The sequence below is a fragment of the Mustela erminea genome, chromosome 7 (assembly GCF_009829155.1).
Source record: "Mustela erminea isolate mMusErm1 chromosome 7, mMusErm1.Pri, whole genome shotgun sequence".
Classification (NCBI taxonomy): Eukaryota; Metazoa; Chordata; class Mammalia; order Carnivora; family Mustelidae; genus Mustela; species Mustela erminea.
The window spans coordinates 102961160-102978356 of NC_045620.1; the positions used below are offsets into that span (position 1 = coordinate 102961160).

The 17197-nt window shown below is 37.4% G+C and overlaps 1 protein-coding gene across 1 annotated transcript in view; it reads right to left on the minus strand.

Annotated features, from left to right (window-relative positions):
- Positions 1–17197, minus strand: part of EIF2AK3 (eukaryotic translation initiation factor 2 alpha kinase 3) — a 66032-nt gene that overhangs the window by 17318 nt on the left and 31517 nt on the right. Inside the window, exons 3-12 of the mRNA XM_032352717.1 lie at positions 15040–15234; positions 13443–13573; positions 11632–11866; positions 10119–10281; positions 8995–9135; positions 7649–7771; positions 6057–6277; positions 5602–5714; positions 2255–2377; positions 11–160 (exon numbers count right to left, since the gene is read on the minus strand). Of these exons, the coding sequence (XP_032208608.1) occupies positions 11–160; positions 2255–2377; positions 5602–5714; positions 6057–6277; positions 7649–7771; positions 8995–9135; positions 10119–10281; positions 11632–11866; positions 13443–13573; positions 15040–15234 (1595 nt within the window). The remainder of the gene's footprint in view (positions 1–10; positions 161–2254; positions 2378–5601; positions 5715–6056; positions 6278–7648; positions 7772–8994; positions 9136–10118; positions 10282–11631; positions 11867–13442; positions 13574–15039; positions 15235–17197) is intronic.

Genomic DNA, 17197 nt, shown 5'->3' on the forward strand with positions numbered 1-17197 from the left:
AGCAAGTTACCTTTCATCTTTCAGCCAAATTTCATCCATTTTTTCTTGCCACTTTTCTGGTGGGGCTTCCAACCAAGCATTGAAATACCTAACAATCCCTGGATGGTCAAGCTTGGCTAAGGCTTTAACTTCCCGCATTACCTTTTCCCGAGCCAACTCCCTGAAATACAGAGAAAAAGACAACACCGAAGGTCACTCTTACTGGAAAAAGTAATCATATTTTTGGTGAGAGATAAGAAAATAAAATTCTCTCTTGGATCTAAAACTAGAAACAGATGACTTAGCCCTAGTGGCACAATTCTAAAAAGCCATACAGTTAAGCTTTAAAAACATGTATTTTAGGATTTTTTTTTTCTTTTTATAGATATAAGTGCTATGAACACATTGCTTCATTCAAAAAAAACTTTCCTGGATGACTAAAAATGAACGACTACAGACCATTAAAGATATAAAGACCACTTCTTAATGTTTGTCAATTCAATAGGGGATGAATAGGTATAAGTGAACTATTCAGAAAAGAGAGCTCAGGAGGACAGCTCAGGAGGATGGAGAATAACCCTACTTGGTACATATGTAACTGGTGCATATTGCCATCCAAAAAACCTGTATTAGCAGTTTATTTGTTCAAAGCAAGCCTCAAATACTGAATATCACAGGCAATGAAGTCTAGTTAGAAAAGCACCCAGATTTGATTTTCTGCTTTGATAATTTTTCTGGTAGATCTAATCTCACATTTCTAGGGATCCCACTAACTCTTCTCTGTATCACCTTCAAGTGCTTTTCCTTGAGCCTTTGTTAGGTCATTTTGTGTAGTGCCATCCCTCTGCTACACTCTGTCGTGTGAGTGACAGCCTACTCTTCAATACCCAGCACAAATGTCATTACCTCCAAAAAGCGTGCCTCCTTCAATTTCAGTTACATCTGCACTTTTTCAAGAGAAGCTATTTACTATCCTAAGCCCCCAGGTCACAACCATTGTTGCACTGCAGTTGTTTGCATATATATTCAAAAGCCTCAAAGAGTCATTCGTTCTTGGAGGCAAAAACTTTGCTTAATTTCATATCCTACGTGGTGCCTGCATATATAGATACTTAAAGTACTCAAAAATTATATACCAAGGAAAAGAATTAGTCCCAAGAAGAATTAGTACATAAAATCCTCCCAGGCTTGTGTCCCTGTTGGACAGACTGATTAACTACCAGTTACAAAGACAACAAAGCAATCAGTGCACATTTAATCAAGAATCAATAGGAACTTACGGGCGCCTGGGTGGCTCAGTCAGTTAAGCGTTTGCCTTCGGCTCAGGTCATGATCAGGGTCCTGAGACTGAGCCCCATATCAGGTTCCCTGCTTAGTGGGGAGTCTGATTCTACCTCTCCCTCTGCCCCTTCCCCCTGCTCTTGCTCTCTCTCCCTCCCTCTCTCTCAAATGAATAAATAAAAAATCTTTTAAAAAAATCAATAGGAGCTTTCTAAAATAGATGGAGAATGCATTACTCAAAGCCCATCATCTTAAGCATGAAACAGTTCTGAGTGAGAAATGCTACTTCCAGGAATCTATCCTATGAAAACAGATGTGGTCAAAAATTTATATAAAAGATGGACACTACAAAGTTGTTTTTAACTGCAACAAATTTGAAACACAAATATTTAACAATAAGAAACAGCTAAACAAAATATTTCCCATATATCAACTGGACTATTATCCAGCCATAAAATACTTTCAGTTTATTTCAGCATGTATACTCTTAGCCTATTGTTGGCATGGAAACTGCCAAGGATACAATAAAGGAAGCAACAGATTAAGCTGTACTGTATTGTTAACTATGCTACTAACTAGGTAAATTTATGATCAGAAAAAAATAAAAGGAAATACCCAAAAATGGTAATAGTGAGCATTACTAGGAAGAGAAGACACAGAAGATTTTTAATATTTTTCCCTATTTTCCACAATACATGGGTTATTTTTAAATGGTGCTACATAGTAAATATAAGAGTCATCATAATCCACTTTGGAAAAGTCCTGAGTGTTTAAGAATCAAAAACAAGGGCATATTTTTTTAAGTCAAGGCAAAGCAATCTAAATACATCACCCCTTTTCGACGGCTGGTTACTTGGTGGCGCTTAGAAGCTAAGGTTCAGAAGGTCAGAAACAATGTTTTCTATATGTACAGACTATAGCAAGAAGGACATATTGCCTATGAGATGAGCAATATGGCGCAAGTTGCAAGCCCACTAACAACACCCTCCCTTACCTGTTGGGGAGGCGGATTCTCTTGATAGCATAATTGCAGTCATCTACTTTGTTTCTGGCTTCAAAGACGACTCCAAATCCACCACGACCCAAGCACTGAACTGGTTCAAAATCTGTTAGATAGCTTAAAAAGAAAAAAAAAAAAAAAAGGAAATTTCATAAGGTAATAGTTCAATCTTACTTTATGATAGCTATATAAAGAGTATATAGACTCAGTAAGTCTCATAAAGCTTATTTTAATAGATTGTAGTTTAAATTAGACTACTAGCATTCTTTGCTCTTCTGTTTAAATAAATGAAGCAAACCTATTCTAACTTCTTTCTAGGAAATTTATAAAAAATAAAAAAGCTACTGTTTATTGGGAATTGCTTATTAATCACTTGTTTTTACAGCAACTGTACTACTGTTCTAACCTGTCCAGCACTTTCCATCACCTACCAAAATATTCTACCCTTCCTTCTCTAAACTTCTGCCTTCTGTCGCATTCTGCACTCAATTAGAAAAACACAGCTTAGGGGCATCTGGATGGCTCAGTCAGTTAAGCATCCTGCTCCTGGCTTTGGCTCAGGTGCTGATCTCAGGGTCCTGGGATCAAGCTCATGTCAGGCTTTGCATTCAGTGGGGAATCTGCTTGAGGACTCTCTCTCTCTCTTTCTCTCCCTCTGTCTGTCCCCCCACTCCTCACTGCCTTCTGTTGCATGCACACTCTTTCTCAAATAAATAAATAAATCTTAAAAAAAAAAAGAAAAAGCACAGTTTAATTTTATGTCAGTCTCTATAAATTCTATTAAAAAATGTAATCAATCCTATTAAGTATTGTTTTTTTCTTTTAGCCAGAAATCTTTCTAGGAACCAAAGCTGTGTGCAATCAGCTGGGTGGCTTCAAGAGTCAGTGTGCTCACCACCAGAGGAATTCAGACAGAAGCTAACTCCGCATCTGTGACTTACAGGCTGACACACACATTGTAGCCTCATCTTCCTTCCGCACCTGACTTCTTCACTCGGCGCTCCAGATTCCAGCCGATTGTACCAGGCTCTCTCCCAGCTTTGGGGCTTTTGCTTCTGAGATGCTCCACTGAGATGGCCTATTTCTTAGTACTTAATGAACCTCTGTTTTCCCTTTATTCTGGAACCTTCCTAGACCTGTCTCAATGTTCTCATAGCACTTTGCACATAGTTTTTTGAACTATTTAAACATAATCTCAATAGCTTGCAGCTATTTGTGGAAAGCTCGCTCTCCCTGCTGCCTCTGTATTGTGGGGGCCTTGGGTGCAGGAAGGCATTCATACTTCTTTTTGTACTTCCAGAACTTGGCCTTACCTGTCAAGTGGAAGGTCTAACAAATCTCAGTCAGATAATATATGAAAAAAATAAATGAACGCATGCACGCTCTAGAAGCTGTTCTTCCAGCCATATGGGGGAGAGTTGAATGCGATTATCTTTATTGTCTCTCAAAAGGCTAAGTTTATTACTTTAGGATTTGCACACTCATTCATTTAGTAGTTGGCTCAGCTGGTTACAGCACAGAGCTGAGGAGAGGCGATCGATCCCAATCCTCTGTGGGCCAATTACCTTCACAGAGAATGAAGAACGATAATCTGCGTCCCTAAAAATAGCTAGTCAAGGCACTTCGGTACAGATCCATCTCCCCAACTACATAGCTCATGAAATTCACATACTACTCCTGCAGGGCCAATTGCATTATTGTCCTATATTAAAGAAAATGAATACGTCTTCTAAAAAGAGAGACATCTTATATATGATTATAGACTCTATAAAATGAAGTATCATCTTGTCGAAGGTCCCAACTCACAATGACCAAGTTCAGACTTGAATTCATGACTGAACCCAGAGCTCAGGTTCTTTATGATGCCCACCATATAGCAGGCATTCAATAAACATTAGGCATTAGCATAGAGCCACCTGGATTTGAAAAACAATCAGCTGTACTTGCCACATTGAATAAAGTGAAAGGAAAACTAAATTGAATTCAACTGCAGAGTACATTATTCCAGTTCTCCTCACAAGAGCCTTACAGATGTAAGTTTATTCACTCCACCTACTCCTCCCTGTCTTTCCCTAACTCTTCCTTAACTCACAATTTAAGGTTCAATGAAAATGTGACCTCACGTACGATGCCCTCTTGAATCATTACAACCAGTGCCTAAGTCACTTAGTTTGCCGCTTTTTTTAGCTGTTTGTTTAGTCCAGTATTATCTTCCCTCATAGACTTTAAGCCCCTCTGGCACAGGCCCAGTCTTTTTATTTCTCCCAAAGCCAGAAATGAAAGTCCTGCGCTCGGATGTTCAGAGTAAATGCTGAATAAAATGCTGAATGACCCGTGAATGGCTTCGGTGGCGGATTACCACGTGAGAGTTGTCAGGTCCCTAGTTTCTCCCTCTCTCTGCCTGCTGCTGTTGCCGGCCACTGACATAATTAGTCACAGCATCTTTATCAGAAAGGGTACTAAATCCTTTGCCATTTCTTAGTCACCTGGTAAATTCTGCTCTGGGAAACTTGTAGCCAAAACAAATGGATTACAGTCAATTCTCAGCTTGTGATAATACAGTATGAATGCAGCTTAGATAAATTATGTCTACACATCATCTAAGTATCACACATATTTTCACTGTAATTTTCAATCTTTTCTGTCATAAAACCATTACCCTAGATATTAAGCAGTAAGGTTCTGTATCTCTTCCTTGTCCCCATATCACCAAGCACTAAGTATGATATCAAAACAAAGGGAAAATGTAGGAGTAAACTATGTAATATGAAAAGGGAAACACAGCTCCACTTCCTGTACCACAAAGCATGAAAACCTGACCAATGCTAACAGATTCTCTACTTTTATTTTACCTTCAAATTATTTGAATTGCCTACTTTTTATGTGACTCACCTCCCTCTTCTAATTTAAAAATGACCTACTGGTGTATTTCCCCCCATTTTTCTACTTCTTATCTAGACAGAATAAAGACTAAATAAATAATTGAAGATTAAGTAACATATAGAGATTTAATCACACTCTAATAACACAATAATAATTTGGTTCTGTTCATACCAAGCCCAGTACACAATACACCTTTGATAATAAAGTTATCTGAATAAGAACTTAATTTTGAACTTCTATAACACTATTTTTATACCTCTTAGGATACATATCACTGTGAATAAATTTAAGTTACTTCAGGGCTAAGTCTTTGTTTTACTTCCCTGGATATTGACACATTAAAGGAAAAGTTAAACAAGATCTTGATGATCAAGAGGTCATTTCTTCCTTGATTCAAGCAGCTGTCACCCGAAGCTGTAGCAAACACGTACATACTTTATATATGACAAGACTCTTACCGTGATACATATCCAGAATTTTTTATGTCATTCCAGCTACTGTCCTTAGCTTCTCCATTGACAGAATCGTATTTACTTTCAGTTTGGCACTGAGTTTCAGATTCCTTCCTTTGCTAACAAGGTGGGGGAAAAAAATCACTATCAAAACTGAACTGCAGTTAGCTAACAATCTTAAGCTATAAAATAACATTTAAAAAATAAATAACAGGGACAAAAAGAAGAGTATTATAAGAACACAGAATACAGCATTTCCCTTGTCAGTGAGAAGTGAAATGGGAGGGGTGAAGGCCAGAAGGGAAGAGGTGAGAAGTGAAGGGGGTGGTAAGTCAGGAGAGATGAGAGGATGGGTGACACTGACTTCATGGCGAAACTTAAGTAAACGTTCCCTCAGCCCCCACCACACACACTATTCTCCCAACACTCTGAAATATATTAGATTCTGAAAAATATCTTACTCTGTGAGGATGAGGATGGAAAAGTCTACGCACAATAAAAGTTGTTGCTATGATACAAAACAGAATAGTTCCAACTATTTCTTTCCACCAGTGTAAGAGGAGGACAGGATCCTTTTTGCGAATGTTCTTGCTGTAATTTGGGTTATCGAGGAATCGGACTGTGATCTGTGTGCTCCGTTTGCTCCTCTCCCTCTTGTAATATGGTAGATAATAACCATTATCTTCAAAAACAAATATAAAAATACATATAAAAACAAAAAACAAGCACAAAAACATAAAATATTATTTTTTAAAAAAGATAAACCAATACACAGTCTCCTTTAGTTGTTAAAAATTATGTTTTCCCGTCACTTCTATTACTAATTCCTTTTATTAAAGTTTCATCTCTTCCTTAGCACTTTTCAATAGCCTCATTACCCTACTTTTTCTTTTTTCCTACACAAACATATTTTCCTTCATCCCATAGCATCATAGATTTTTTTTGTACTAATTAATAAGACTAGCAAAAAACCTTAAGTGCCACCTTATTTGTTACCTCATTAATAATCCAGTTCTTTAAATGCAAGAAAGAATTAGTACTCTATCTTTCTTCAAGGTTTTTAAGCTTTACTCTCATTAGGCATTAATGATATACAAATTTTACCATAAATTATTCTTTGCAAACTCAGAAGAAAATTGCTCTAACAGTCTCCTTGGTTCATTTTAAGCTGTCAAAAGGAGGATGTCCTAGAAAGCAGCCTGACTGTTTGGCTTCTATTTTGTAGTACCTGGACAGACTACATAATTCTCTCTTATCTTGTATTTGGATCAGCATCAGATAAAGACTGTTGCTTCTAGGTCAGAGTCCTGTGTTTCTGTCAATTTAAAAATTTTACAATAACTTCCCATTATTGGCATCTAACGTGAACTCTTAAGGAGTCTCTTTTTGTCTAATGCAGACTGATAATTTTTTTTTTATATCTAACTATTCAAAGTCCTTCCATGGCTGAATGCATCCTAACCTTAAATACCCTGGAATGTATTTCCAGTCAAATTTCACCTACTCTTGACTTTTGCACTAATTTCTCTTGTTGGAGGACAAAATTAAAACCCCCTCATTTTATAGTGTTTTCATTTAGCTTTATAGGAAACACCTATTTTCTTCATTACTCAGGCTGATATTATACAGATTACATTAGACAGGCTGATAACTAAATGAAAGCTAATCACAAGAATTAATGCTTACTGAACACTTACTATTTGCCAGACACAGTGCTAGTTAAGATTATACGTACATTATCTCATTTAGAAGTTATAGCAATCGAATAAGTAAATATCAGGATTACTATCCTTGCTTTACAGATGAAGGAACCACGAGGCAGTAAGTTAGGTGTGCCCAACCTAGTATGTGGCAAAACTGGGACTTGAACCCTGGCACTCTAACTCTGGAAATTACACCTTTGGCCACCATTCATACCATTCCTCCGAGGATACTTTCGACCTTCCAAATGACTACCGTTCATTTGAATTCTACTAATTAATTTCAAATTAATAAATACACTAAGAGGAAAAATGAAACTCAGCATTTTCAATGCAAGCTTCATCACACTTACCATATGGGTACTGCAAGATTGAAAGTGCGCCATTACTGTACTCTTCATGAGAAAACTTATCATTACTAAGACATTTGTCAAATTCATCAGACCCTACCAAGACAGGAGTTCTGGAAGGAGAATCTAAAAGAAAATGGTAAAATCTTAACTGTTAAAACTTCAGTGAAAATGTAGGTACTTCATTCATTAAAAAAAAACAGGTTTTCAATCACAGTTCTGTTCAAATATGTTAAGTAAATGGCTCAAGGTTCCTTCCCCTTGAAAAGCAATCTTTTAGTGGGTTAAAGCCTCTGCCTTTGGCTCAGGTCATGATCCCAGGGTTCTGGGTTGGAGCCCTGCATCAGGCTCCCTGCTGAGCAGAAAGCCTGCTTCCTCCTCTCTCTCTGCCTGTCTCTCTGCCTACTTGTGATCTCTGTCTGCCAAATAAATAAATAAAATCTTAAAAAAAAAAAAGGCAGTCATTTAGAGAAGATGAGTCATTTAAATAAGTAATTAAAATAGGATGTGACATATGCGATCAAAACCATATGCAAGCTATGGAAAGATAACTGAAGGAAATGGTAGCTTACTGTTTGACTTCAACTCATTTAAATGTCTCAAAGCATATGATGTAATAACCAGATAATGTTTCATAAATATTCTTAAAAATTTTTTTTATTGAATAACAAAGAGAGAGAGCATGTGAGCGAGTACAGGGGGTGGGGAGAGGGAGAGGGAGTGAGAGAATCTCAGGCAGGCTCCATGCCCAGCACAGAGCCCAAAGTGGGCTCAATCCCAGAACTCTGAGATCATGACCCAAGTCAAAAATCAAGAGTTGGAAACTCAACCAACTGAGCCCCTAGTGCCTTTGTTTCATAAACATGAAACAGGTGCCCCTGTTTCATAAATATATATTTTTAAAGATTTTATTTATTTATTTGACAGAGAGAGAGAGCTCATAAGTAGGCAGAGAGGCAGGCAGAGAGAGAGGAGGAAGCAGGCTCCCTGCTGAGCAGAGAGCCCTATGCAGGGATTGATCCCAGGACCCTGAGACCCATAAATTCTTAATATGTTAAGAGCTAAATGATACATAGTCATAGTCAGCGAATGGCTAAGAGTGTTTCTATGTTGTCTAGAGAAATACTTTATTAACACTGATTTCTTTAGAAGCAGCTGCTGTTTTAATGAAATCAATCTGTAAAAGATCATTCAAATTTTCCGACATCTGAAATACCTACCTAGTGTGTCAGAAAATAAAGAGTATATAAAAGTTGTAATCTCTGTGGTATTCAATACTAGGACAAAGACAGTCATGATAAGGCCTCTGAACACCTCAATAATACTACAGAAGTTCATAATTCACTTACGAATTAAGGGTTTCCATTTGATTGTTGGCAAAGGCATAATTGCATACTCATTATTGACAGATTCCAAGGCCTTGGGACTTGTAGGAAACTTTTCTGAAATTCTGACTGATGACTGCAGATACAACTGACCTCGGAACATTCCTGAATCAATGAGAACATTGTCAATTATATTTAGAATCAAGCACCAATTTTTTTCAAAAAGGTTCATTTTCATTTAGTACAGTTAGATTCATTCATTATTTCTTCATGTGCTTCATAAGACTTTTCAAAGAAGAATCAAGCCTCAAATACTCGAATGCAACTCAAAGGTTATTTAACAAAAATAGGAAAGGAAAGTTATACATAAGTTACAATGTTTCTCACTAAATAGTAATTGTCAATAGTTACTGGAACTTCCAGTAAGGAAGTTCAAATAAATCACTGGACACTTATAAAACTAACAGCTTAGATGAAGTAACTTTCTTTTTAAGGAAACCAAAACACCTGTAATTCCAGAGGTACTGCTAACACATGAGTTAAATACTATCACGATATATGTGTGACATGTTATTCTTCCAAATGCTTGCATTTCATTGAGATTGAGGAGTGGGTAGCACACTGACAGAGCTTAAAAGAATTTTATGAGTATCTGACCACCAACACTAGTGCAAATAATGAGACTCAAAAGTTTGAAATTTTATTTTGTAAAGGCCTCCAATTGCCCAAGCACACAAGAAGTTTGTTACTATTTTTCAGATAAGTTGTAAAGCTACACAGGAAAAAAAACCCATAATCTTTAAGCGGGGGCAAACTGACGTAGATGCAAATACAAACGTAGAAAGTTTTAGAATCTGAGGATATATGAGTAATTCACAGCATGTTGTATCATGGAAACATTTCTAAGACTTTCTAATAGGGTCTTAGAGGAAAAGAATATACCAGAGTAATTCAAAGTTTCAGAATTGGATAAATGGAAAAAACCCAGTAGGTATGGAAATCAAAGTATAAATCTTAAGGGCAATCTAAGCCAGGGAATGTATTTAGAATTAAAACTGCTATAGGCATACTTGAGGTAGAAAAGAACAACGCAGGAGTAAAATTAAGTGTCATTAAGTCCTATCACTACATAAGAGACATCTACTCACCCAGGTAAACGCTGTTTTCTGTGGCTCCTCGAGCAGCTTCTACAATGTCTTCTTCATCTTCTAAAACTTCATTGTTAGATGCATAACTTGTATCATCAAAAAGACTGATGGGAATGACTTTTCCATCCTTAACCAACCAAGCAGATGCAATGGGAGTACAAAACTAAACAAAAATAGAAAAGAAATTTTACATTATTTCAAGCAGTATTTATGTAGTTCAACTCCTAAAATGGCATTTAAAAACCACAAATTTTAAAATTTTTTCCAGATTTCCCATGTATAACTAATAAATAAAAATGTATATATTTACAGTATACAATGCCACATTTTGACATATGTATACATTATGAAATGATTAGCACAATCAAGCATCTAGGTGACTCAGTCAGTTAAGTACCTGCCTTTGGCTCACATCATAATCCCAGGGCCCTGGGATTGAGCCTTGCATTGGGCTTCTTGCTCAGCAGGGAGCCTGCTTCTCCCTCTCCCTCTGCCTGCCTCTCTGCCTACTTGTGCGCTCTCTCTCTCTCTCTCTCTGTCAAATAAAATCTTAAAAAAAAAATCTACCCTCTTCATTTCACAATGTATATGCATATCAAATTCTCATCTATACACCTCAGCTGGTGTAAGTGTCTGTCCGACTCTTGATCTCAGCTTAGGTCCTGATTTTGGAATCGTGAGTTCAAGCCCTGCATTGAGATCTACTCTAAGCAAATTTCAAATATATAATATAGTATTATTAACTATAGTCACCACACTGTACATTACATCTCCAGAACTTATTCATCGTGCATAACTGAAATCTTGTACCCTTTGACCAACATCTCTCCATTTCTCCTATCACCACCCTCTCCAGCCCTTGGCAACTACCATTCCACCCTCTGTTCTGTGAGTTCAACTTTTTAAAATTCCATGAGTAAGTAAGATCATGCACTATTTATTCTTCTAGGCCTGGCTTATTTCACTTAGCATAACATCCTCCAGGTTCATCCATGTTTTTGCAAATGACAGCATTTCCCTCTTCCAGGCTGGATAATATTCTACTGTGTACATATACAAACCCCATTTTCTTTATCCATTCATTTACTGATGGACACCTGGGCTCCTTCTATATCTTGGCTACTGTGAACAGCAAAGCACTGAACATGGCAGTACAGATATCTCCTTAAGATACCGATCTGACTCCCTTTGACTATCTTCCCAGAAACAGGATGGCTGGATCATAGGGTAGCTCTCTTTCCAATTTTTTGAAAGCACTCTTCTCCCCAGTGGCTTCACCACTTCACACCCCCAGCAGCAGGGCACAGAGATACAAACATCCTCACCAGCACTTGTCTTCTGTGGTCTTTTTCAGAAGAGTCATTCTAATACGTGTGACTTTTTTAAAGTACTTCTTAAAGCATAGAGAATGGGCTAAGAATCCAAAATGACAGTTTTTTCCCTCTACCCAAAAAGTCTGGTCAAACCGGGAAAGGAAAAAATGTATTTACAAATGTTCAGTGGTCTCTAGTACCTGGTATTCCCATTCCAGATGTCCTCCCTTCTTGTTAAATGCCATAACCTTCCAGTCAGCAACTGAGACCTTTATCACTGTGTCCATCATGGCGGCTTCCTGGTCTTCCACATCTGAAATAATTTTAGACCCTTCTTTGTTCCCACTGGGCTTTAGGGTGCTTTCAATAAATCCGGCTCTAGTTTCCATGTCTGGAATATACCGAAGTTCAAAGTGGCCAACACTGAAATTCCACCTTAAATTTACAAAGGTTTATTTTAGAAATTTACACTTAAGTAAATGGACCAAATAATACAGAACAGTTCTACATTCAAGAAGCGAACACTAAAACGTGGCCATGAGAAAAAGAAAAACTCAACAGCATTTTCTGAAGTGCTCTGCTGGTTTTTGCCACAAGAGGGCATCACTTCGTTCTGATCCTTTAGAGACAATGTTTCTAAGTTACAAACCAAAAATGGCTGTGGGACACCTCAAAAATTAACAAATCACATTTCCAAATCAGAATGATTTTTTCCAGACACACCAAAGTCACCTTAAAATGAGGGTAGCATCAGTCTGCTTTCTTTACTAAAGTCTGTGCACATTTCATTCAAGTGCAAAGAAATTAATATATTCCAATAAACCAATTACACAGCAAGTTGAATGCATCAATTTTGTATTTATATGAAAACATAGCCTTGAAAGGCAATATCACCCAGTGCACCAAGCCTGAAGGTCATACTACCTCAGTTTCAATCTGAGATCTCTCCTGAGATCTGGCAAGTCATTGAACCTTTCTTGTGTTTCAGTGTCCTCATTCATAAAGTGGCAGTAATAAGGTTTCCACTATAATCAATATACAGAAAAATCACTTAACCAATGACAATATAATAACCTGTCATTTAGATATAAAATGGCTTAATAATCCTGACATCTATTTAAAAAATATACTTAAGGAACACTGATCTTAGACCCTAGACTCTTCCCATTCTGGTGATTCAAAATTCTGTTAAGCTGGACATCTGTTTCTATTGGAGGCTGGACACCTAGCAGGCACTCAAATACTTAAGGAAACAAAATCCAATCAGGATAAAGAAGGTCAGGTTGCCAGCAGATGCAAAGAAAGCCCTATTCACAGTCCAGTGAACATAGAAATATTTTCTTAACTGAGTTTGAGAAAACAGGAAAGGAAACTGAATTATATTGCATCAGACTAGACAAAAATCTGAAAGTTTGGTTCACTTTCAAAAGACAGAAAGATGAGATCTCAAATGATTTTTACTACAGCAAGTTAAAATTTAAAAAAGTTAAAAAAAAAATCCAGCATATGATTTAGGACCAGCACTTGTTATCTAATCATATTGCTTTTTAATCACATATTTAAATGTAAAAATTACATAAAGAATTCATTATTTGAAAAGGGAAACAAAAAGGCACTTGACCAAACTGAAATGCATTCTAAAAATGGGGTTGTCAAACACACTGTGAAACTACTTACTAGACGGAACTACAGAGTTAGAGACCCACGTTGAAATAAAGCACATTAACTTTGTCTTAAGAGTGCTCTGCATTCAAAGAACTTTGATCAGTGAAGCTGTCACTGTATGGGCCTCACCTGGTTACTGCCTCCAGAGCCTAGGGTGAGAGTTTCAACTCAGAATATGTTAATAATCATGAGACCATTTTTAATTTAAGGCCTACATTTCTCTTAAAAGAGTTGTATGTTTTAAGGACACAAACAGAGTTCAGGAAATCTCCATAAAGAAAAATCGGATAAATCTGGGGCTTGCTGAACTTGTAATTATCAACAGGAACGTTCTCTGAACACATACTTCTCGTTGCCACTGCGAGGTCCGACAGCTCTGACAGTTTTCTGGGAGCGTTGCAGAAGAAGGATGTCTTCTTGTTCCATATCATCATTATCCCATTGGCGACAACCCAAAGCTGAACAGATGTACCTCACCTGAAAAAGACAGAAATAAATTTTGTGAAAAATATAAGTTACAGGAGATCAGAGACATTAAAAGAATCAAGAATCTCTAAGAAATACCTAAGTATTAAGAAGCATCAGTTAGACTACCAACTCCTAAAATGAGTTACTTAGAACCATAAAGGAAACAAGAAATATTTAGTTCAGGGAATGACTTTAAGGATTTAGGTAATTTTAGTTTTATTTGGGGCATTTCTATGGAATACATGAAAAGAACAGAACCAGTTGTGATCTCCTAGCAATAATATCATTAATAAAATTCCAGGTGAGTTTAAAAAAATCAGCCTCAGAGTTTCCATTTGATGGAAGTATTAGGTTGTTTAAAGACTTAAACTTTACCAAACAGATATTGTATTTAAAAGTGCCTCCTTCAAAAAAAAAAAAAAAAAGTGCCTCCTTCAAATCTTCATTAGAGAGAAAAAGGAATCTTCACATGATCTGAACTAAAATCCTCCCAAAAAACAGCATACCTGCTAGACTACCAGAAATTTGTAGCAGCACATCAAATCAGAGAACCAGATGATTGGGTTCAATCCCACTGTTTTACAAATGAGAATACTGAAGGTAACAGAGGATCCCAGGGCCTCCTCAGTACAACGCTGATGTGGGGAGTGGGGAAGGCAGAAAAGTGTCAGCAAGAACAAGGAGGGGCTACGGGCCTAACACTTAAATAAGGAATCACTAATGTTCGAAAAACTCAAGGGTCAAAAGTCATTTTTCTACTCTTCCCTGCTTTAGTCTTGTCTATATATAAAATATTCACATATCAAAGTTAAGGGATTAAAAAAGATTTTTACTTTTCTTCAAAGGATGTTTTTAGTTATTCCTAATAAGAGATCTATAATATAAGACCCAATCTTAGAAGCAGATTATGATTGTATCCTAAAAACTAACGTTAGAGAAAATCTAGGTCTTGATAGTATAACTTTATCATCAGACAGACCTAAGTCAAATTTAACCTCAGACATTTCTGAACTTTTTAGTCTCAGTTTTCTCATCTGTAAAATGAGTACAACTTTCCTCTTGGATTAGAGGATCAAACTAGATAAACTGGTAGCTATTATTCTTATCAGGATCATTAATATTTGGAGGAGTCCTCATCTGTCCAAATGGAGACAAAAATGTATGACCTTTAAGAATATTGTAAAGATTTCAAAATAATGTATGTAAAATGCAACTGACACACACTAGACATTATTTATTAATTCTCTTCCTCCTGCTATTCCTGGCTCTGCTGTTCATTCTGTTGTCTTGGATACATTTAGTTTCCTTAATAATATTTTGCTCTTTCTACTTTGCAGTGTTTTTATTAAAACAAATGATATCCTTGGGGAACAAATAATAATTAACCTCAACCAGTAATAGTATAGCTTAATACATTATTTCTTCTATCCCTATTTATCTGATTTCTCCCCAAATAATTCAACATTTTCACTCACCTTTCCACTGTATGCGCTGAGTCCATATGTTGTAAGAGACTTTCCTCCAACCAAAACAACATCATCTCCAAATTTATAAGAAGATTCAAGAAGTGATTCAACTGTAAAAGGAACTGTTTCCATGCTCTCACGGTCCCGGTCCCATTGGAAGAGGTCTCCATCCAGAGAAGGAATGATCATCTTATTCCCAAATACCTAAAACAAAATCTAACTTTTAAAGGCATAATAACTTTGAGCCTGACTTTCTCTGGTCTCCTTCAACAGTATGGGAGTTGGGGTGGTTCATCAACTAAAATACAATTTGAAACAATGGCCAGTCTCTCCTGGGACCTACTAGAATACTAGAATACTCTAGTATTCTCAAACTCTGCTTGCTATGGGTGTCCCATAATGGTAAGCGAGCTGCCAAAAGGAAGTTCTGTGATCAAGTGAGTTCAAGAAGGGGTTATTACAGGAGTTCTTGCAGCAGTTAAGATGCTAACGTATGGGGCACCTGAGTGGCTCAGTTGGTTAGGTCCTGCGGAGAAAGTAACATCTGAGCAAACCCTTAACTTGGGGGAGTTAACCATATCTGGGAAAGAGCCTCCCTCTGTGAAGACCTTAAAGTGCAAGACAGTCCTTCACGTTGGAGGAAGCACAAGGAGCAGGAACAAGGCTATGGGGCAAGGGTGGAGGCATGGAGAGCAAGAGATGATCATTGCTCCAATTCAGGCAATAGCTGTTGCAGGCAGTCAGATTTGGGATATAACAGGAAGGCAAAGCCAACAGGATTTCATGGAGGAGTCCCTGTATAGTATAAGCAAAAGCACAGAGTTCAGGAAAACTCTAAAAAGTTTTTGGCCCTGAACATCTTGTTTCTTGAGAAAGAGTTATTAGTACATGGCTTTGTAACATTGACCTTTTGGCGTTTAAAAATACATACATCTTGATTTACTTCAGCTAATGACACAACTATTTCCCTGACCAGGCTCAGAACTTTGGAAAAAAGGAATATAAAGAAGTATGAGTTTAGGGCGCCTGGGTGGCTCAGTGGGTTAAGCCGCTGCCTTCGGCTCAGGTCATGATCTCAGGGTCCTGGGATCGAGTCCCATATCGGGCTCTCTGCTCAGCGGGGAGCCTGCTTCCTCCTCTCTCTCTCTGCCTGCTTCTCTGCCTACCTGTGATCTCTCTCTGTCAAATAAATAAATAAAATCTTTAAAAAAAAAAAAAAAGAAGTATGAGTTTAATAAACAAACAAACAAACAAACAAAAAACCCCCCAAAAACAAGGGGAACCTGGGTGCTCAGTCAGTTAAATGTCTGACTCTTGATTTCGGCTCAGGTCATGATGTCAGGGTTGTGAGATTGAGCCCTATGTCCAGCTCTGGGATCAGCAGGGAGTCTGCTTGAGGTTCTCTCCCTCACTTTCTGCCCACCTCAAAATAAATAAATGTTAAAAAGAAAAAGTCCAAAAATGATCTTAACTTTTTTTTACAGTAAAATTTCTCTATGTACTTCTTTGTTTCTCAAGTAGAATCCTATCTTCAAAGGGATACTTACCTGAAAATGCCCATATAGTCACTACAAGTGCTTACACATCCTCCCTTCCCTCTAGCTTGGCCCCACACCTCGGGATTCTCACGGGCTGGCAAAAAACCACTCCTCTCATCCACTTCTTTCATCTTCTAGTTCAAATCCCTGTACCTCCTGCCTGAAATATTATAATAGCCTCTTTACAGTTCTAAACTGGCAGTTTCCTCAATCTAAACTCTACGGTATCTTCTAGATTAATCTCTGAGTCAGAGTTAAGCTTGTTATGACATTATTCAAAAGACTTCAACAGTTCTCCATTATCTTCTTATTAAAGACCCCAAATCCCAAGTCTGATATTTTCAAAGTCCTCTAAACATGACCTCAAACAACCTTTTCTTCCTTGTCTTCCACTTTTCCCCAAATGGGCAGAAGTCAGGTCTCACCTCTTAGGCGTGATATTTAATATAATATTACTGTTATTGTTCATTGATATCATTGTCAATGTCACCTCTTCTCCCTGGAACACCCTCTGGTACCAACACTGCCCACTGAAATCCCAGCTGGCCTTCAAGTTAGCCTCACTTACACTTTTGCTTTCAAGTCTAAGAAAATTTTTTGGAGCATAAGGTTGCTGACAAAGATCTTCC